Source organism: Megachile rotundata, chromosome 7 (assembly GCF_050947335.1).
Source record: "Megachile rotundata isolate GNS110a chromosome 7, iyMegRotu1, whole genome shotgun sequence".
Lineage (NCBI taxonomy): Eukaryota > Metazoa > Arthropoda > Insecta > Hymenoptera > Megachilidae > Megachile > Megachile rotundata.
The window spans coordinates 4,566,224-4,589,992 of record NC_134989.1 but is presented as its reverse complement, the minus strand read 5'-3'; the positions used below and the strand labels follow the sequence as shown (position 1 = coordinate 4,589,992).

Sequence of the window (23,769 nt, the reverse complement as noted above, 5' to 3'; positions counted from 1 at the left end):
TTGAAATTTAAAGTTGAGCGAAAATATCTATATAAACTTGTTGACGTTTTTAAAATAAAATGTCGCTATAACTGTTGCCATTAGGGAAAGCAGTGACTAATTTCAAAGTGTACATATTTTACTAAAGTTTATACATATACATACATCATTATAATAGAGAACATCTGCACATATGTACATATTACATAAGGAATGTACACACATATACACATATTGTATATGTGTATGTATATGTGTATGTATGTATGTATGTATATTATACGTATAAATGTATCTATTATAACAAACCATATGTAGATGTAAATATTATAATAAAGTGTACATAGATGTTACACCAAAATACATACATCTACATATAGTATACACGCACAGATGTATGTATAACTTTTTTCATACCCAAATAAATATTACACAAAGAAATGACACATTTTCCCCCCAAAAATTATAGAATCGTGCTTAGATGAATTTTTGAATTACAATTTATGTTCAGTGTGCAAGGTGTAATAGAAAACTTGTAAAATGTCGCAAAAATCTTCTTCTCACTTTCCGCGGCAGAACAAAGCTTTTAATTACGTTTTCTTGCGCGTAATGGCGAGAGAAAAAGGAGACGAGGAACAAACACAAAGGTCCTTGAAATGCAGCTTCTCTCCACTATCGGGGTGTATTTGAATGTGCGGGTGTTAACGTTGTTTCCAGAGATAACGGGGTTTTAATTGATAACGGTAATACACGTTAAAATCCGCATTAACTCCGTTACATGCTATTGTATTCGATGAACACGCGGACAAATTTAATGGCAGCTTTTAAATGATCAAAGTACTGTCTCCGATAGTTTACCGTAATCTCTAGCGATTTAATTATTCCTGTTATTAATTATAGGCATTTTATAATTGTGTTGGGTTATTAATGCCGTTTCAAATTCGTTTTAGAAGTAGCTAATCACTGTTTTGAACGATATGTTGTAATAAACACAATCTTTGTTGAGAAATTTTGGTAGGAAATTAATTCGTACTAATATGTAAAGATTTTAGGATTTTAGAACTTGGAAATTTTAGAATTTGGGGAAGTGAAAATTTGAAAGTTTTAGGTATTGGGGTTTTAAACATTTGCTTAGAAATTTTAGAATTTGGAAAGTTGGAAACTTGGAAATTTGAAAATTTGAAGTTTTGGAAATCTAGGGATGTGCATATTCGTTAACTCGAAGATTTGGAAATTAGAAATTTGGAAGTTCTGAAATTTGTTAATTTAAGAAATAGGAAATTTAGAAATTTAGATCTTCAGAAAAGTAACGGATTTGAAAATTAGGAAATTTGCACATTTTTAAATTTATGAATATTGGTATTTATAGATTCAAAAATTTGAGAATTTGAAAATTTTCGTATCTCCAAATGTAGATTTTTGCAAACGTGAAAATTGGAAAACTTAAGAAACTGCTTGTATTTAAAACCTAACTTTAAACGTTTTCATTGCAAATATGTGCAATTTCTAATTCATTAAAATACTTTGTTTATATACAAGAAAATTTATTTCATTATTTCATCCAGTAAACTGCACTAAATATATAGAGTAATTAATTAATATTTTGTTGTTGTAAAAACCAAATATATTTATTAATAATAGTTAATAATACATACTGTAACATACTACAATTCGTCGTCGAACGGAAACATAAAAAGAAGAACGCAAAAGAACGGCGTGCGTATAACTTCGCATATATCGATCATCGATCAGCCGAAAATCGCCCATCCGGTCAAACGCGCGTGATTCAAATGTGTTACAAACATCCATCATATTTTTCGTCCTGATATTAAAATAGCTATTTTCTGAAACGATTTATGTATAAAAAAGAAAACAATTTAAATTTGTGAGTTTGATAATTAAAAATTTGTTAAATAAAAATTGTATCAAATAACAGTTATATCAATTGTTTCCAAGGCATCATTAATTATTCGATACAAGAAACTATGACGATCTCCTGTATACACTGCATTCGATTGCATAACAGGAATTGCACAATATCCATGCCTGAGTTTCTTTGGACACCACAAACACTATCGTTCGCTAAACTTGAGCAATTTGAAACTTGCGAAATCTTGGTGATCGATGATTTCTTGTTTGTAGAATAGTAATTGCGCGGTTACGTTTCACTTAGGGAACAATATGGAGGACCAGTTTGCTCTGGAGTTCGTGTATAACATTTTAATTGAGATTCATTATGCAATTTCCACTCTAGCTTCTCATTGTTCTAAAATTATTTTCTCAGTTAAATAATTTTTGAAACATGCAACATTAATAAACCGATTCAACATTAGTAACAATTCTTACTAATGAATTGTAAAAGCAGATATCATTTTCATTCCTCCAACGGTGATATCGAATCAACTGTAATTTATTGTTAGATTACGAGACATTGATATTTTGATGGTATAAAATGATATTTTTATTGAAATGAAGCATACGAGTTTTTCAGTAAAAGAGTTATATTTATGGAAAAATGTTTAACTATTTAGAATTTGAAAAATTAATATTAATATGAATTGTTTGAAGCAGCCATCTTGAGTTATAGATATCAACGAAATATGTAAAATATGAAATATGAAATTGTTTCTCTCACAACAAAATTAAATTAACTTATAATTATAATCTTCAAATGAATAAAAGTTTAAAATGTAGAACATATTTATGAATCTCCATTTTGCGTATTTAAAAAATTATATTTCAAAAATCCAATTTGAATTAATTTTTTATTACAAACATTGAATGAATAAAAATTTGTAAAATAAAGTTATATATTTCTCATCGATATAAAAATCAATGAATAAATAAATATGTAATTTATTGACCTTTATATTTAATGAAACATTGTATTTTTAATTATAAGTATGAAATCTAATTTGCTATAACAAATTATAATTTTCAAATTGAAACAAAATTATGTGCAACGAATTCATCTAATTATAAAGTAAAATTAAAATTTACTATAATATTGTGAAATTAATTGTAAGATTTTAATTTGTAATAAAAAATGATTAATCCTATAGCAATCATACAGGGAGAATCATGTCTACATATAAACTGAAATTTCAAGCTGTAAAGCAGTAAATAAATTACCATTTCATTTTACTTTCCCTTCATGGACTTCTACCTAAAAAGCATTTAGTAAGTATAAAAAATAAACGTGCCATATTAAATCACAGTTCGCTGCTTTTCTTCCTCTTAGATGGTGAAGCTGTTGAAGGACGTACTTCAGCAACAGCGAACAACTACTTAAACGCAATAAAAGATCTTAGATGAGTAACTTGATACTTGTTGTAAAGTTTCTTTCCCATGAAAGAAAAGATTAAAGGAATGCTATTGGTCTGCGAGCTTATTCTTGTTTTCAAGAGGCACAAAAAGAACCAATGACATTCGATGTAATAAATACGATGAAAGATCGACTTGAAACTTGAGATATTGAACAGGAGATTATAGGACATGAGAACATATTACAATGATGAAACAACTCTTAATTTCAACTGACTATTATTTATCCAAACTGGAATCCTAATGCTATTTATATATTTCTTTAAATAATCTTATTATAATTTTATAATTAGAAACATATTAGATAGAAGAGATTGTTTAATTTAAGAAGTAGGGAACTTTGCATATAACAACATGGGGATTTGCTGACTTGAAAATGTGAAAATTTTAAAAATTTGGTTTGGCGAACTTAGAAAATATAGGAAATGTAGGAGAATTGAGAAAATTGTGAAATTTAAAAAATTGGAAAAATATGAGGAATTTGAAACATTTCAGAAATTTAGAAAATTTAAGAATAAAGATAATAGAAAATTAATTAGAGAATGAGGAAATTGGGAAATTAGTAAAGTTGGAAATTAGGAAATTGGGAAATTGGAATATTGGGAAATTGAGAAATTGAGAAATTAAGAAATTGGCAGTTTGAGAAATTACGAAATTTGGAAATTGGGAAATTGAGAAACTGGGAATTTGGAAATTTGGGAAATTGGGAAATTGAGAAACTGGGAATTTGGGAGATTAGAAAATTGGGAAATTAGGAAATTGGAAAATTGGAAAATTGGAAACTGGGGAAATGAGGAAATGAGGAAATTGGGAAATTACAAAATTGGAAAAGTGGGAAATTAGAAAGTTAGGAAATTGGAAAATTAGGAAATTGGCAAATTGGCAAATTGGCAAATTGGCAAATTGGCAAATTGGGAAAATGGGAAATTGGGAAATTAGAAAGTTAGGAAATTAGGAAATTGGGAAATTGGGAAATTGGAAAATTGAAAAATGGGGAAATTGGGAAATTATGAAGCTAATAAATCAGGAAAAATGAAACTGAGAATGTGAACATTTTCATATTGACACTTCGAAAATTAGAAATTAGGGAATTCAGGTAATTTGAGATTATAGAAATTTATGAACTTAATATTTAACAAATATTGAAATATAGCGAACTTGCACGTCCGACACTTTGAAGACTTAGAAATCTAAAAATTGCCAACCAACAAACTTTTGAATTTGCATATTTAGAAGTTTACTAATTCAAACTTTCGAAAACACAGCAACTTTGATATTAAAAAGCTAAATATGTCAAAAACCCATAGATATTGAAAATATGAAAGTCGAAATAAATCTGTACCTAGTCGCATTAGAAGCTTTCTAAAAACGATGAGCAAGTAAAAGGAAAAAAAGGGAAATGAAGGACGATGAGGGAAAGAGAAGCGAAGAAAAAGGATTAAAGCCGTATTATTGGTTTCGAGAGTTACGTCTCGCTTCTTGGAAAAGTTGAAGCAAAGCTGTCGCGGTGGCACGAAGTAGAAACGAGTTCAAAAAGCGCGGCGAACTTCCGCTTTAATAAGGCAGAGCTTCCTAAGAGCTCGAGCTACCCGTTTCCTTATCTATTCTTTCTTTTTTTCCCTTCATCTTATATTTTTATTGCTTCCCTTCGAGTCTTCTACTTCTACGCTTCTTGATGCAATTTCGTTGTAAGCCACGGATACGTAAGAAAACGTCGTGCAAACATGATTCCTTCAAAACAGATTGTTCAAATTTATCTTCATTTATGATTGCTTACAGTATTACGTCATCGTGTACAGGTAAAAATATTCTGTACAGCGATAGTACCCTTTCAGCGCTTGATTTTTCATTCATTAAGTAAAAGAAGCTCAAAAAATTCCAACTATGTATATAAATTAATTTATTCGTTTACGATTTGATAATTGATTTGAAGATGTAAGAATTTTCAGAAATTGTAATACAAAAAATTTGGGAACAGGAATTTTGTTACAAGTTTCAGAGGAACTTAAAAAATTTTGAAAATTAGAAAGCATGCAAATTTGAAAACTTGCAAACTTGAATACTTGAATACTGGAATATTTGAATACTTGAATACTTGAACACTTGAATACTGGAATACTGGAATACTGGAATACTGGAATACTGGAATACTTGAATACTTGAATACTTGAATACTTGAATACTTGAATACTTGAATACTTGAATACTTGAATACTTGAAAACTTGAATACTTGAAAACTTGAATACTTGAGAATTCACAAACTTGTGAACATGAAGATTTTACAACTTGAAAATATGAAGGTTTAAAAATTTTGTTCTCAAAGTGTTGATCTTAGATTTATAATTTTCTAGACCACATTTTGTCATTGTTTTGGTATAATTATCATTTACTGTTTATTTTGTTGTGTAGTTTTCATATTTGTTACGCTATAAGCACTTTGAAGATGTATCACGAACGAACACGATGTTTCTCATCTCCAGCGTAAGCTTCAATTTCCTCTTAGTTTGCAAAACGAATGTAAGCTCTTCTTTAAAAAAAAAGGGGGGTATGATCCCCTGGCAATTTTCACTAAATCAAAGAAGCAACTTACAAAATGATAATATTGAAAAAGGAGGAATATTGAAATTGCAGTTTAAACGAAACGCTTCCCATAATTTCCGTAAAATACTGATAGGCAATGCGGCAATTTTATCCAGGTTTAGACGAGGAAATTATTTATTATGCTACAGGAAATTTATCTTCCTTTGATCATAAAGGATGGTACTATTATTCATTCGTTTGAAATGAAATATGCATTTAATTCTACTTCGTCGAAAAGATGAAAGATCTTTCATGTTCGTGAACAGCTTTCACATAAAAAGGTTCCTAGAAATAATTAACGCAAGTAAATGTATCGTTTATGAATATCAAGAGCATTTTATGCAACAGACATATCATCTAGAATGTCAGCGCAGAAAAATTAAATAACTGCTGGAGTATCATTGAAATTTCTACTAAAAATGGCGAAGAAGATTGTACATACATGATAAAACTTTTCAAGGATTATAAATGCTTGAAATAATGGTCTTATCATTCATTGTTACACTGCCTCGTGTTACATGTATATCACAATGTATTGCATAAGAAGTTTATGTCAAAATTACCAGATGTTTACTTGCCGCGTATTAAACAGCTATGAAAGAGATTTTCATGTGTTATATTTGTATGAATTGTGGAGCCACGTGATACAAAGCCACAGCATATATAACTATAAATTAAGTTGTAATGCATTATACGAGGTGTGACCCAAAAGTAACGAGACTCGGTGTGTATCTTGAAAAAACAATAGAATTGGCAGCAATTGTTTTTGTGGCATCATCCCACATCCCTCCTTTATCCATGTTTCAAATTTCGATTGAATCGGTCATACCATTTGGAAGTATTGCGTTATTTAGTGAACACGTGTAACTGCATTCTGCCGGAAAAATTTCTAACGCAAAAACCGAACAGCGAATAAACATCAAGTTTCTTGTAAAATTTGTTGAAATCTGTTGTAACATGTGATGAGACATGGATTTTTACCTATGACCCGCAAAGTAAGCGCCAGTCGATGCAGTGGAAATCTTCAGGATCCCCAAAACCCAAGAAAGCACGCATGTCAAAATCAAAATTCGACATTAATGGAATTGTAATGATTGAGTGGTTTTCCAGTGATCAGACTGTTAACCAACACTATTACATTGATGTACTAAAAAGATTTAGTGAAAAAATTAGGAAAAAAAGGCCACAGATGGATGGCTGTTGCAACAGGACGATGCACCCGCTCACACGACACTATCTGTCAAGCAGTTTCTAACCAGTAAAAATATTACTGTGATGGGGCATCCTCCTTATTCACCTGTTTTGGCTGCATGCGACTTTTTTCTATTTTCTAAAGTTAAATTTTGCTTAAAGGGAATCCATTTCACCTCAGTTGAAGAAGTTTAGGCAAAAACGGAGAATCTTCCGAAAGGTCTTCCAAAAACCTCGTTCCAGAATTGTTACCAGCAATGGCAGCGCCGAATGCATAAGTGTATGAATGCTGAAAGAGTCTACTTTGAAGGTGATAATGTCACGGAGAACTGATTCTACATGTACAATGATTTATTGGACCAGTCTCGTTACTTTTGGGACACACCTCGTATTGCCATATATAATGTTCACACTAATCATGCGTTCTATAGCCACACGTAATGAAACCAAAGGTTATATTGTAATGTGTTACATTGCCACACGTTATATTCATGTACGTTAAACAGTTACATGCGATATAGCCACGCGTTATATTGCAATATATTATATTACCATGCATAATATTATTCCACGTTATGCACGCTTTAAATTGCTGCAAATTTAATTACCACGCGTTAAATTTACTTTTCATTATTTGGTCACCAGAAAGCATCTTTTCTATAGTGCCAATTTCGAAAGATTGTGCACCTCGACAGCGCCGTCCATTGCAATATAACAAGAGTCTACTATTTTAAAATTCAAAGATGTAACTATCAAGCGTCAAGAGACTTCCCAACCGGACAGTCTAATTTGCGGCAATATAACGGGAGTCTATTATATTAAAATTCTAAAATATTATACAGCATCAGAGCACCATTTTTATAAAACACACTCACATTTTCCCTATATGGTCAATATCAAGAGATTTTCCATTCCTACATAATTCCTGGCAATATACCGCGAGTTTACAAGAGTTCAAAGTATCATAGATCAGAGTATCATGCTCACAAAATACAGCCCCATAAGAATCTATACACGCAGGAGTATCAAATATTACACAGTACTAATTGTAACCGGATAATCGTGTTTCCCTTAGATCAGAATATTATCGTCGAAAATGGAGACATATCGAACGAACGTTAACATAACCGTGTATCTGCGGCAATGGTATCCGAAACGGGTTTCCGTTGTGATACGACAGCCACACAACGAAACAATCGGGTGTACGCGGTAATTTCTCCGGGCCGCGTACGATCATCGATGATGCTTGTAGCGGTCTACGCTCACGCAATTCCGTCCTGATTAGCCCGTGCACGATGCGCCGACATATTTAACTAACTAATGCAGTTGCAAATTAGCTATTAGTAGGTGTTACACGCGGCGGCGGATAGGCGTGCGCCAGGTAATCAAATTAAATGGAATAGTTACTGTCTCCCGTGTCGGGAAACTGCATAACCCTGTTAGCCTAACTGCACAAAGTGCACGCGTTTCGAATCTATGCACAGATCCGAACGGGGTGGATAGTATATCTGTTACGTGTGACACACAGCCGGCACCGTATCGCATCGTACGAATAACATGTACAAACAGAAGCACGAGCCGCGATAGATGAAATCCACGTGGATCCTTCGAGAATGTTGTCGCGTCGCGGCAAAATATTGAAATGTCTGTCAAAGGGAAGAACGTGGCCGGAAAATCGAATTCGTACGCAGGGACTGGTTGATATGGGAAAAGGAAGCTATTTTAGTTCCATCGACGCGATGTGGATGCAACAGCGAAACACAGGGACGCGGAAAATGCACTCAAACTGAATCAGTAATGGCTGACGTGGCGTCAGGCATCCCGGGAGATTATCAGATTTGGATTTGCTGGTACGAGCGTTCAGTGTAATGTCAGTGCTCGGGGCAAATGATTAGAGCAGTCAAGACCAACCGAAGGCGTGCGCCAAAATTGAAATCAAATTTATGGAACTGATACATTTCAGAATTTGTAAACATAGAGATTTGGCAATATGGCAAACAAACATGGAAAATATAGTGTATTTGGGAATACGGAAATGTGGGGACAAAGATATTTAGTATATTAAAAGTGGAAAATATGGAGATATAAAAATTTACAAACATGAGGAATATAAGAAATGTGAAATTAAAAAGTTTTAGAACTTGCAAATTTGTAAGTTGCAAAAGTAATTAAGTAATTAAAATTGAGTATAAAGTATAATCAAATTTTCCATCGATACAATAAACTCACTTAACATTTACTACCAAATTTAATAATAAACACAAAACCAGACATAAAGTTCCCGTATACCTATTTAGTTCTCTTTATTTTAATCGAGATAGCAGCATTAATCTATGTATTCATGTATTTAACGAATAAGTTTGATAATGTTTACCGAGTTCGATAACCATCATTCGATTTGCTGCAACAGTAACACGCTAAAACCTCCGAGAACATCCAGTATAATGAACCGATAATATTTTGTCCATGGTATTTGCCGTGACCGTCTTCCGTTAGTTTCGTACACCAAATCCGTTCGCCTAACAGGATACTCTTGTTCTATTTGAATAGCTCTCTTGCATCCTTTGTACTTGTATCGATACACTTTCTAACATACACAGATCCGTTTCTCTGTGCAACTTTGTGCAAACATTTACACAATGTTCAACGAATGTCCCACAGCAAGGAACCACTAAATATTTGATTCATTCACGGAATTAAAGTCAAATCTCGTGTTATTAACAACGAGATATTGCGATGACTTTCAAGAAGACATTTTATTACGAATGATATTTACTTCAACTTTAAACTGTAAATTTCTGCCTTACTCTTTAGAGTTGCATGTTTCATAAAATGACTACTTTTCATGTACTCTGTAACTGTGCGAAGTTTCAACAAAATCGGTGGTTCAAAGATGGCGGAGTTGTTAGAACAGAACAAGTAGCAAAATGCAAAAGAGGATTAGGTACTAGTTAGACAGTGATAATGCAGAGTATTTACGAACCTGTGTAAGCTGGTCTGTCGCAGCCTCGGTAGCAAGTCTGGCAAGGCCCTCCTCATACCTCTCCAGAGCCGTCAGTCTAAGCAGCAAGTTTTGCAGCAGTGCCGAAACTTCCAGCCTGGCCGCAGCGTCGACCGCAGCGACCTTCTGCGTGATGGACCTGACGTGACCCATCACCCTCTCGTCCCGGAAGTCGTACGGGAATGTTTCTGTCCATTCGGCTAGCAACTGTACCAGTCGCGGTACGAAACGCTGTAGACGTTCCTAGAACACGTCATGCAGATCCGGATAACTTTTTCACTCGTGCATCCTTCATTGTGATGTCCCATACGGACATATAAGCCGTTTATTTTAAAAGTGAGGCAAGGCATTTTTGTGTTACTGCCAAGTATTGTATGCATTTTAGTACATTTAAAAATATTGGTGAGCACTAAGAGATAAATTTCTTATATTTTGTGATGATAGATGTCCCTACACCTACTTCAGCTACGCTAGACTTGATTTAACATTGTCCAATTGAAATTTAAATCAGCTTTAACCTAACCTAAATTGACGTATCTATTCTGGTTTAATATAATCTATATCTTGTTCTAAATTACTCTTGTGCAAACTAACTTAATGTACTTAACCTTAAGCTTATCTTCAACCGTAACTATTGTAATCTCAACCAATGTAATTTAAGTTCTCCTAATTTAATTATATTTATACTAATTTCACCAAATATCAAATCCAACTTAACTTACCCTAGCTAATCTAATTTAACGTACCCTATCTCAACCGAACCTTTAACCTATTCTAACTTAACCATACCTAATATAATTTAAGTTGACCTAACTTAATAGTACCCAACGTAAACCTAACCTACTTCCACTTAAAACCCCTTCACCAAATGACCCAAATGAAAACACTTGAAGCACGCACAGTTCAAATCGATTAAAACCCAGGAAACTGCGTAGAAAACCAAAAGAGGAAAGCTCCAAAATGATGCAGGTTTTAGATTAAAAACAAAAAAGAGGAGAGAAGACAGAGAAGGCAGATAGGAATTCATTTGCAAGCGAGACTTTTCTGGCCTGGATACGCGTGCTCGTTATTATAACACGGAACGAGAACGAGCGTGCAAGGGGGTAGATTCACTTCGAGGGGGTGAATGCAAAAGGGGGTTGAGACTGGGAGACGATGAAACGATAATACACGAGGTGGCCGTAAAGTGCACACCCGGAAGGATCTGGCTCTCTCTGTCGCTCTTGACGAATGCTTTTGTGGGACCCACCTTGCCACCCTCTCCATTCAGGTTTTGCTGATGCTCGCAGAGGGCGCAGACTTCACCCAGAAGCTCGTGAGGCTTGATGAAGAGTCTGGCACTCAGCAAAAAGGCGAACAGGTATGCCCGATCGGGATAATATTCCTCGGTTGGTACCATGTGTTGCACCAGGGCTTCCAACGAACCCGAGACCAGGTTCCCGTCTCGATACACCAGAGCCTGAAATGAAATAGAGAATTGTTTAATTGATTGCGGACGACACAGCGGGATCCAGAGTATCTCTGTAGAGTGTGAAAGGGTCGAAGCGTACGTGATCGTGCATGCTGCACGCTTGGAAGGCTAGGTTCGTTCGTAGCTTGTCGAGTGACGAGCTGACTTTGGCAAAATTTCGAGGGTAACTTGATATTTTTAGCGATTATTGACTTAAAAATTTAAGGGTTGAGATTTGAAATTTTTTAGAGGTAAATGCTGATGATGGTAGTAATGTATGTAATAAATAAATGTGGAGATAGAGAGTAATTACTGTTGTGTCAAGTTACAATGTATAACATTATTTATCCCGAATAATATATGCATTAAAATATATATTTGTAAGAAGGATCTTTCACTTGTTGGCTTTAGATTATATGATTTTTAAATTTTTGGAATTATGAACTACTGAATTTAGAAATTTGAAGATTTCAACATTTAGGGAGTTTTGGGAGTAAATTTATGAATCTAGGAATAAATTCAAAAATATATTTTTACCCAAATTATTTTCTGAATTATTTATTCCATAGAATTTATGTATCTATGCAACAGAAGTCATCTGCATCTTCCAAGACAGTCCGAGTACCCATTAAAACTATGAAACACCGTCCACATCAAATATGCAATATAATACCCAACTTTGAAATAAATCTAAAATTTCAATTGGTCGAAAACGGAAAGCTCGAAACGAGCTACCTTATGCCAAATTTGTTCAAAGAAACCCGTATAAGGTCCCTTATGCTTGCATCCAACAAAAGCGGTTTTGAGTGGGAGAAACGGGAAGAACGGGAGAGGAGCGGTGTCTGGCAGGATCAATGTTGAAAACAAAAACAGCCGGCCAGCTCGTGAAACTCAAGCAAGCTCGGTGACGTTGGAATGTTTTATAACGGGTGGACCGTACCGTTTTCTTCTTCCTCCTCGCGTTTTCTCCGACGACCGCGGCTTCGCTTTTTTTCGGGCAGAAACCACGATGCCGGGGAACGCAATGAATAGCCGCAATTGTTACGGTGACGACAAAAGTTTAGCTAAAACGCTGGCTCCCGGTTTCGCGGATTTGTTTACCGCCTCTCTTTGCCCGCAGCTTGAGATTAAATGCATGCAGCGATTGTACAAGAATGCGTTTAAAAAAAAAAGATTGCTGTTAAGTCGAGTGTATTTTGGGTAATTAGGAATAGCTAGGAATTATTGTCGTTAATTAATGTTTACTTGTAAATACAGTGCCTGGTCTGACCACTAAAAATTTTCAGCATTTTTCATGTTCTTTGTAAAATTAAAAGGTCTGTTTAAATTGTGATATAATTTATTAACTATTAATATGATATACTGTTATTGTACATAACATTGTTAACACATGCTAATATTACGTGTTTTTACCCTTTGCTTTTACCTTTTGTTTTCATATTTTCTTAAATCTTCATTATTTTTCTAAATATCTGCAATTCGTTTTAATTCAGATAATGTGGGTGGAGAGTTGTACTAGTCTTTTATATAGTTTTAAATAATTTTACAGTTTAGAAATTTCAAAGTTAAAAAATATAATAATTTAATAATGTTAGAAATTTTAAAATCTGTCCATTTGTAAACTAGAAAATTTTGGGAGCTTCACAATTCAAAAATTTTGCATTAAGATGCTTATTGTTATTTCTATAATTAATCAGTGCTACTATAAATATTGTATTTTCCTCTTAAAAAAAACAATGAAGAATCAATAACATCGTAGTCGTCTTAATTAGCAGAAAGCTGTAATTAAGCGGCGACGATTTCTGCCTTAAGGGAGCAATAAAACAAACGGCTGGAAACTTCCATTCTGTAAGCCGTCGAGTTATTTCTTTCTTTTCTCTCGTTTTATTTCGATTTCTTATTATTTCTTCTTCTCCGTGTGTTCCTTCCCGTCCTCTTCTCTCATTTTAACGGTTCAAGAAATTTTTTCATTGTTTTAATTAACATTTCAAATAAAATTCTTTAATTTAAGTTTTCGGAGTGTCCCGTATTGATTCAAATTTCTATTAAAGTTTTATCAAGACAATTGATAAATTTATTTAAAAATGTTAGTAATAAATTTATATTATAATTTAACTAATTTTTTGTTCTTAAAAATTGAAAATATTAAGAACATTATATTTGAAAATATTTATTTTAAAATAATTATCAGTGCATATTTTTATTTAATAAATTTTAATATTTGCTAAATTAATTTAATACGAAGTTTGCCTTTTATTAGGCAAACTGAATAATAATTTAAAGTCGATTTAGTTAAATTTATATAAAGTGAAAAATAATTTCAAATAGATGAAGATAGATTTATACATATAAACTAGATAATAGTAACAATCAGAGGTAGATAGATTTAGATGAAGTAAATAGTAATTGTCAGTAAATTTAGGTGAACTGAATAATCATTGAAAATAGATTTAAATTCTAAATAGAATGATTGCAAATTATGTAAATGGATTCAGGTAAATTAAAATGTAATTAACAATAGATTTCAGGTAAATTTACCGAAATCAAATAATAATTGCAAATAGATGTGAATAGATTTAGATGAACTGAATAATAATTGAAAGTAAATTTACACAGATATAGATAGACCGTATAATTTAATTAAAAGTCGCAAACGTTAGCAATTAGTAATCCAAATTTGATCACGTTCGAGTAAAAAATTTAAAAGAGAAAGATGATTTTCTCGAGGAACACATTTTATAAAGGAACCTATCTGTCAGTGAAGATCACAAACTATCCGAGTGAAGGAAATTTCACGCAGTTTCCCAGGTATTTCCCTTGTGAAAAACTGTTAGGAGAGATCGAAAGTAGCGATAGATTGTCGGCTGGCGCATCTTTCCGAGTACGATAGAGAGTGTTCGTAATAAGTGATTGCAAAATAATGAAGAATCTTCAAGAGCGATGAGGTTCGAGGGAAATTTATCCAGCCTGATGGAATCCATTAGAGTTCGTCCGTTTTTTATTTCAGAAACCCTTCGGTAAAAAAAGAAGAATGTACAGCAAGGGTAGATCGTAAAAAGCCGGTCGAACTGAGGGAGAGCAACGTGGTTCTGAATGAAATTAATCGGTTCAGAAACAAAAATTGCCAAGTTAAATTATCTTGATTTTAAAGGTTACTATATTATTACAGATTATTATTTATATTACATTATTTCACTTTTTCAGTATATCAATGTCTTTTTAATTACTGTTATTTTTTCTGGCGCATATTCTTTTAGAAGGACGGTCGCTATTCTTATACGAAGACTTTATTACCTCAGTATTTTATTATTTTGCCATTTACTATATTACTATATGATTATTTCATTATTTTATTATTTTGTTATTTTAATATTATTCTTTTCTACTTTCTTTGCTTTAGCTTTCTAATATTTTAGTATTTCGTTTTTTACTATTTTACTTTTTACTATTCTACTACTTCACTGTTTGACTATTTTATTATTTGCACCTTTATTTTATTATAATTTTATTATTTTGTATTCTACTTTGATCTTCGATTAATTTACTACTCCATTGTTCCACTGTTTTATAATTCTACTATATCATCATTTGACCATTTGACCACTTTATTATTATTCTTTTATACTTTCTCTGTCAATTTACTATTTTGTTGATCTACAATGATGCCATTTTACCAGATTATTATTGTACTATTATTCTATCTTATCATTTTATCATTGAATTATCTTATTACTCTGCAATTCTAACGTTGTGTTACTTCATTATTCTGATTTTAATTATCGTATTTTATGTATTTACTATTTTATCATTTTGTGATTTTATTATCTTTTTATTTTACTATGTAAATGCTTTCACTACTTAATAATTTTATCATTTTTTATTTTGTTATTTCATTATTTTACCATGTAAGCATTTCTACCACTTAATCATTTTATCATTTTCCATTTTGCTATTTTACCATTATACTACTTCAGTGTTGTACTATTCCGTTATTGTGTTATTTTACTATTTTATTATTTCATTATTCCATAATTTCCTTTTATTGCTATTGTTATATTTAATTATTTATTAGATCTGTTCAAGTAAAGACGCTTCTAAATTTGTATTATTAAACCAAAAAATGATTTCAATCTTGTACGTAATACAAAATTATTATTTCATACAGTACTCTCTCTTGTATAAAATTATCTTCTCTATGTTAATAAACAGCTGTAAGATTACTATTTCTTTATTATTAATTATTACTAATGTCTCTTTTACTATGTTTGTACATCTTGTATATAATACTACAGATTTAATTAAAAAGTATTTATTCCAAATTGTTATATTAAATTAAATAGTGAGTGTCACCTTTCGAATACAAAGAATTAATCTTCTTTGCAAGTTGTTTTCACATTTCTGCTAATTTAGTAATGTGTCCCTAAAAAATTAGTACATTTTTCTGGGATACTCTATAAAATTGAAATGTCACCATAACACCTAATGCAAATACATCAACTAAACAATCAGCACCCAACCGCAATAACCATTTCGCTCCAGATCGACATTATACGTTCAGCCTTTGAATCAATCGAAAAAAACTACGTTGGCCAAATATCGTCGAATTGCGCTTCGTTACGTCACGGGTGTGCTTCGAATTCATCGAAAGCCTTGTCGAAGAGATAAACAATATCCCAATATTCACCGACCATCGCTGTAAACAATTTCACCTACAGAATGAAATTTAACCGATACAAACGACAAAGCATTCCCCTGTGCCGTCGATACTAATCAAACGGACGCAAAATTTACGGCTGGTCCCTTATGAAAAGCTCGATCCACAAACGGCGACTGTGCTGAGCTTGCACAAGCTTCAATCGCTATCTCGTGTGAAAAGACTGTAAACTTTATTGCCCTCACGATTTCTATTGACGACTGAAGATATAAAAAAGAACTTCTTTGTTTGCGCCCGGATGGAAGAGTCTGTTCGCGTTTCGGGCACTATAATATTTCTAGGAACTATTGCGTTCTTTTTTAACAGGTTGTGCATAAATTTTGTGTCGGTGCATTGTTAGGTTCAACTGCAAATAGTTCATAGGAGGTATATGTCTCGTTTTATTATCGTCATTTTCAAACTTTCTAGTTTACAAATTTCTAATTTGAAAATTTTTGTATTTTTAATGTTTGAGAAATTTTACATTATGTAATTTGAGATTTTGGGAATTTGGCAATTATGAAAATTTTGATATTTGGGAGTATAGAGATTTATAAATCTGTGAATTTGAAAATTGTGAAATTTGGGGTTTCATCGATTTGAAAATGTGGAGATTTTAACTTCAGGTGAAAATTAAAACAAATATAGGAATATGAAACTTTCAGAATTCGGAAGATTGGTAAATTTAGAAATTTGGAACTTAACGGATCAAAAATTTAGAAATTAGGAAATTCACAGATTGATGAGTGAAATTTCTGACTGTTAGTATTTGTAGATTCGAAAATCTGTGAATTATGAAATCCAAATATTTCAAACTTAGAGTTACACAAATGTGAAAATTTGAAAACAGATATTGCAAGCATGAAAATTCAAAATCTTCAGAACTTGTTTGCATTCACATCTAATTTTCCTTTAAAATTTACAACTTTACAATCTCAAACTTTGATATTTGAGAATTTTTAAGCTTAAAAATATTAAAGTAATATGACCAAAAGTAGAATAACAGAATAGCGAAACAGTAAAACAGTAAGTTACCAGCATATAAAAGAAACTCGAATAAAAATAATGTCCCTTTTCGAAAACAGATGCACACAACCATAAACGATAGAAGACGACCATAAGCGATAGAATCTCATTGTAACGTTGTCTCTCGAATAAGAAACCGGCAGGTATTTAAAAAAAATATAGCAGTAAATTAAATTCGATTTCATTGAACGGTAGAATGTTTAAGTAGTTTAATTACTATGGTGTGTATTCTACCGCGTACTTTAATTTCTTTCCTCCTTCCTGCCTTTTATTCTGCATCCTATTTCAGAGCTACACGTTTCTTCCGCCATTATTCCTGTAACGGCGCAATAAAACAGCATGAATTCGTGCTAGATTTTGAGGCAGACGGTACCTAAGAGGAAAGAACATTATGTGGTTTTATATTTTGTCACCCGTGGTTGTCTCAAAGCAGACTACTAGGGAATAATGGGGATGCTTTATAGCTCGTAGAAACTTTGTAACCGTCGTAACATCTGTATCTCCGTATTTTCTTTTTCAATTAAATTAGGGGTTCTATATAAACGTCTACGTACACATATACTGACAAAATGGTCGCTTTTAGAGGTCGTTAGGAGTAATTCTCTTTTATAGCTGGGGAATTTATATTATTAACATTGTCAGTCTTTTATTTACTTTTATAGTCATCAAAGTTTTAGAATTTTAGAATTTTGCAGTTCCAGAAGTTAGAAAGTTTGACTGTGAAAATGTAGAAATTCTGGATTTTGAAATTTCGAAATTTTGATAGTTTGAAATTATCAAATTTTGGAATTTTGATTTTTGCATTTTGGAAATACGAAATTTTGGACTTTTGGAATTTTGGAATTTTACAATTATGCAATTTTGCAATTTTGCGATTTTGCGATTTTGGAATTACAGGATTTTAGTGTTTCAGAATATTAGAATTTTTTAATTTTGGAACGTTGGGATTTTAGTATTTTGCACTAGTAGATGCTTAACTATTTTAGACTTACAGAATTGTAGAATTTTAGAAGGTTAGTTATTTGTGAGTTGTGGAATCGTGGAATTTTAGAATTCTAGTTATTTGTGAATTGTGGAATTGCGGAATTGAAGAATTGCGGCATTTTCAAATCGTGGAATTTGAGAAGTATAGTTATTTGTAAATCGTGGAATTGTGAAATTATGAAATTGTGGAATTGCGGAATTGCGGAATTGTAGAACTTTGGAATTGTAGTTATTTGTGAATCGTGGATTTGTGGAATTGTGGAATTTGTGAACTGTAGTTCTTTGTGAATTGTGGAGTTGCGGAATTGTAGAATTGTAGAATTTTAGAAGCGTAATTATTTGTGAGTTGTGGAATTGTAGAATAGTCGAATATTAGAATTGCAGAATCGTAGAATTGTGGAATTGGGGAATTGGGGAATTGGGGAGTTGGGGAATTGGGGAATTGAGGAATTGAGGAATTGTAGAACTGTAGAATTTAAGAAGCGTAATTATTTGAGAGTTGTGGAATTGTAGAATAATCGAATATTAGAATTGTGGAATTGTGGAATTGTAGATTTGTAAAATTAAAAATTTGTAGAATTCTAAAGGCATAGAATTTGGTGGCTGAAATTCTTAAACTTTAGTATTCGTAATTATCGACTGTCTTCGTCTCAACATTTTGAAATTGAAAAGTTTAAGAACTTCGAGTTTCATAATGTTACTACTTATATGCTACAAAATTAAAGAAAAAAATGTCTAAATCAATTCCTAAATAAATAGTCTGCAAATGTAAGTCACCGTTAACCGCCCCAAAATCTCAGCCTCAATCTTTTGCGTATTTGGCAATTTCCCGTAACTCGTTTAAAGCGATTCAAGCTGCAATTATCAAGCGGCATCGAAAGAGTTCGCAAAACTTGTCGGACCAACGTTCGTTCGCATTGAATGAAACGTAGGGAAACTCTGGGCGCAAAATTTCGAACGGGAACGACAAGTTTTTCGAGGAAACTCGAAGGGCGAGCGGTTGAGGGTTTGCCACCCTTCCGTGGGTGGCAAGTTTACGAGGCAGGAATTCTACCCCCGTCAATACTGTATTAGCTCGCGATAAGTTTAAACCATTTGAATCCTCGACGAGTAGTTGTTCGAGCTTACCGGTCGGCGTAACTTTAATGGCTCGCAGATTTAACAGGGCACAGATAGAAACTTTGTTACAGGTCGAGTGAAAAGCTCCCGTACCCTACCGGAAACGAATTTCTGATTTCGTACACGTAGTAACTCGGAAGAGTTTCTGTCGCTGCCCAGATGAAGCATCGGTAACATTAATCGGAGACCAGATGGATGTTCATTGTTTTGTTTGAACATGTTGTTAAGTTGTTTGTTTGAGAAGGAATATTAGTTGAGCCGCTTATTTTGAAAGTGGGACAAATATACTTCTTTGTTATGAAGAGATATTTCGGGATTAGCATTTGAATAAGTTTAAAAATATTAGTATGCACTAGACAACTTTTTTGTATTTTGTGGTATAAGATAATGCATGTTTATTATGCATCAGTGTTTAATGTGCAGCAAAAGAAAAGGTTTTATTGTACTTAAATACACTTTCAAAATAAATGGCTGAGTTATTACTAGACTTCTGATATTTATGCACTTATAATATGTTAAGGTTTCTTATTTATTAGATCACAATCTTATCATTATAATTTATAAAATATACAGTCTACAGTCTAAAATTAAGTTCTCTCTCTACATCATTTTTTTCTCATAACGAATAACTATTTTTTACAAATTCAGTGATGTATTACATTATATAATTTTTGTAGTTATACTATGTAAAATTGCCACTTTAGATTTTGTGCATTTTCTATAATAGGGTAGAACTTCATTACTGTGCACCTTTTACGTTATTTCAGGTTTATCATAAAAAAAACCATTATCAAGAAAAATGTTAAAGACTAAGAAAAATATGGCATAAGTGTAATAGTATATTAAGAGATAGATGTTTTTATGATTTATTTAATGTAAAAATATGATAGAAATTATTTGTCCTTGATTATTTATGGAAATTAGAAAAATTATTTTAATTTTCAAATTTCATGAATGGAATTATCGAAAATATTTAATTACTTATTTCTTGTCTTTTGTAATTGTAATCTTTTGCAATTATTTTAAATATTATGACAATTGGAAAGAAAATGAAAAGTCATGCAATAAATTTATAATGATAATATTTCAATTTATTTTCGAACATTATACGTTATATCGTGATCAGATTAAGGATTGAAGTATCATTTTTCAGGATCATCCCAAAATTTCCAGTTCAACTACAAATAATTAAAATTAATGTAAATCCAGAATTTAAGCTGCAAAATTTTGCAATCTTTCTCAACCAATTATTCGTGTTGGCTCGCATTCTGAAACTGAATATTTATGCGACTATAAAGTTACAAAGTAGAGCAAATAAATGTTTTCACCTTGCGAGTTAGCGTAAAATACGATCCCCTATAATTTTAACGACTATTACCAGATACCAAGTCATCGAGAATCAGTTTTATCGTACTCTGCAATTAAAACAAATTTAAATCTTGTTTCAATTGATTATCCGGTTACTGGCACTATCGGGTAACGGCATATTTTTTCAACGACTATCTCGTGTTTCGATATTTGTATTTAAACATGTAATAGTTTTTAAAATACTATTTTGTATATTTAAAATATTATTCTTACTATTCTGTATTTTTTCTGTGGAATTTTATATGAAATACTAGTTTTTCTCTAAATGAGAATTTTGCGGTAATAATTGAAACTATGAGAATCATCAATGATTGGAACTAAAACACCATAACTTCAGAATTAATAATAGCAAAATTATAAATTATATAGCACTATAATAAATAAAATACTAAATGGAAATGTTATTCATAACTCAATTACTATACATACGGTATATTATTAGTCACATGGAATAACAAACTAAAAATTTAAATTAAAAAATAGAATTATCATATATTCAATAACAGTTCTATTTACCAACATTAGTTATAATTTGTCGTACTATATGCACCATATTATATGATCATTTTCACTGTGAAAAATTTATTAATCGATGCTAACAAGGTAAGAAACAAAAAATATCAGATATCCCAAAAATTTTTGTCATTTCTAGAAAAGCTAAGCATAATTAAACTAAAACAATAAATTAACAAAAGCTTCTAATGAAGTAATTTAAATGCATACCAAATACAAAATACACTCTAATAAAAGTACAAAAAATATATAAGCATAGTTAAGCAAGTTTTACATCAATGTTTCAGCTATCACACGTACAAAAGTCCTTTATCTCAATTGATCAAAACGATAAGAAATTTCCGATATGATCAATAAACGCTGACAAAAATATCGTAAACTAACTTATCAAAAGTCCTGCAATAGTTGATTTTTTAGAATTGTTCTGCTTGTTCAGTCTGTTTTTCAGTTTCGATTTCTGTTTACCCCAAGCAAACAGAAGGTCTGCTATTGTGTAACTGGCAACTAGGAGATTGATCTTTCACGGTGTTCGAATTTGGCAGATGTCCCGGAAGCTTTCCAAAGTTGCTGATCACGTACGAGTTTTGCAACGTCACTCTGTTCTAATCGACTGATCCAGATTAATTCTTGATCCCGTTATTTACCTTTGGGGAACAAAAATCAATCCTGCAGAAATCGGTGCTGATATGTTAGTGGTCGTTCGTTAGTCGAATTCGCATTTTTTCTTTGAAAGATTTACATCACGCTTTTATCTATGGCGTGAATGAAAAATATTCACTATTTTTTTGATACAATGTTTTTATCTGTTGACATTTCCATTATTTATCTTCTATTGTATATTATACATTCATTCATATTTATTTGGTTCTTGTATGACATATAAAGTTATGTTTGTATTCATTTGGTAAGTTGATTAATATGAACAATTTCACTGGTCACATGTATTCACAAAGATAGATAGATAAATACATGAATAGATAGCACAAATGCTGCTCATATTTTCATCACGACTGCATTTTGAGTTTAATTTTAATTACAACCCGCCCATGATCGCCATATCCAAAATATCCCAAACATTTGAACATTCTCTATCTTAACATCACAACAATAATTAAATCGCAGCCTGAATTGTCGACAAACTCATAAGTTATGGGGTGAAAATGTATCTAAGACACGTGCATCTTAAAATATATCACCCTGTAATAAATCTCCTCAAAAGACCTCCAAACAAACGTGTACTTCACACATACCCAAAACGTTCCCTGCTAAAATTATCATACAAATCGCTGGAAAGATAAATGTAAGATGGTTGATGAATTTGGACGATTTTGCATATGGTCCAGATTCCAGTCTTAAAGGGATGATTTACACGCGGAAGTAGCACGAATCCTAACAAAACACAATTATGTCCCGTTGTGAAACATAATTATCCTCTGAACAGCTATTCGTGATTTCCATGTCAAACTACGCGATGGCTGTCGGTTTTGTTTCAAGGAGGCGAAGCGTGTCTCCATCCTGGGGAAAATTGGATGGAACGAGAGGGGCGAAGCGATCACGATAACAAATTTTCCAACGGTGGCCAGGAAAATACGACCCTGGCCAGAGATTGCAGTTTACGAGCCGTCGAGCGATGCCACGACACGGGAAATTTTACAGGCTAACAGAGTATAGTTCGCGTGCCAGCCCTTTTGTCCAGTAATCTTATCGTCCCTCCTTTTCCGGTAGCTTAATGGAATTTTAAATGTTCGTGCCTTATCGGGCAACTAGGGATTACATCGACTAACGAATACGTCGTGTGACCACTGATAAAGAATGTTCATAAGATTTTGATTCATGTTTGATGGGGTTGCAGTGTTTTTATTCGAGGAATAATGGCACTGGCATAATAACAGATATGGTATTTCTATTTTGGGGGAGACTACTGATTAATTAGCTTTGATAGAAATGATAAATATATGATGTTTAATATTTGGATGTAGGTTTTTTCAACCCGTATTTTTAGTACAAATTTCTTATTGTATTAGTGAGTGTTCCTATTATTTTATCTCCACTATTTCACAATATACATCATTTTATCAAGTCATTAATTTAAAACTAAAATCTACCTAAACACTCGAATAAACCACCAAATATCTAAATAATCATCAGATCATAAATTAAACCCCATTCCTAAATAAATACAAATGTAACCCCATTCAACGATAATTAAATAAATTAAAATTTTTGACCAACAATTCAGATTTAAAAATCTCCGCATTCAGTCTATTGTTTGAACGACAAAGATCCTAAATAACCAGGTTTTTTCATACCCACCCAATTTTCCATAGAATAAAATTTTCAAGATTTCAATGTAACCTCGAGCACAACCGAGCGAAGCTACCGCTTAGTACCCAGTTTTAGCGCTTTAATAAAGCGCGCTCGTGATCGCCTTTGAATTCGCGCGAGGAAAACGGACACGAAAGTGGCGAGCATTTTCCGACGCTTTCCATATTGCACGGCTCGAAGAAGAGGGAGGAAAAAATACCGAGCAATGCTGACGG

General features: G+C 32.4%; 1 protein-coding gene across 1 annotated transcript in view; it reads right to left on the bottom strand.

Annotated features, from left to right (window-relative positions):
* Positions 1–23,769, bottom strand: part of LOC100878748 (uncharacterized) — a 911,930-nt gene that overhangs the window by 40,161 nt on the left and 848,000 nt on the right. Inside the window, exons 6-7 of the mRNA XM_076533672.1 lie at positions 11,326–11,535; positions 10,059–10,319 (exon numbers count right to left, since the gene is read on the bottom strand). Of these exons, the coding sequence (XP_076389787.1) occupies positions 10,059–10,319; positions 11,326–11,535 (471 nt within the window). The remainder of the gene's footprint in view (positions 1–10,058; positions 10,320–11,325; positions 11,536–23,769) is intronic.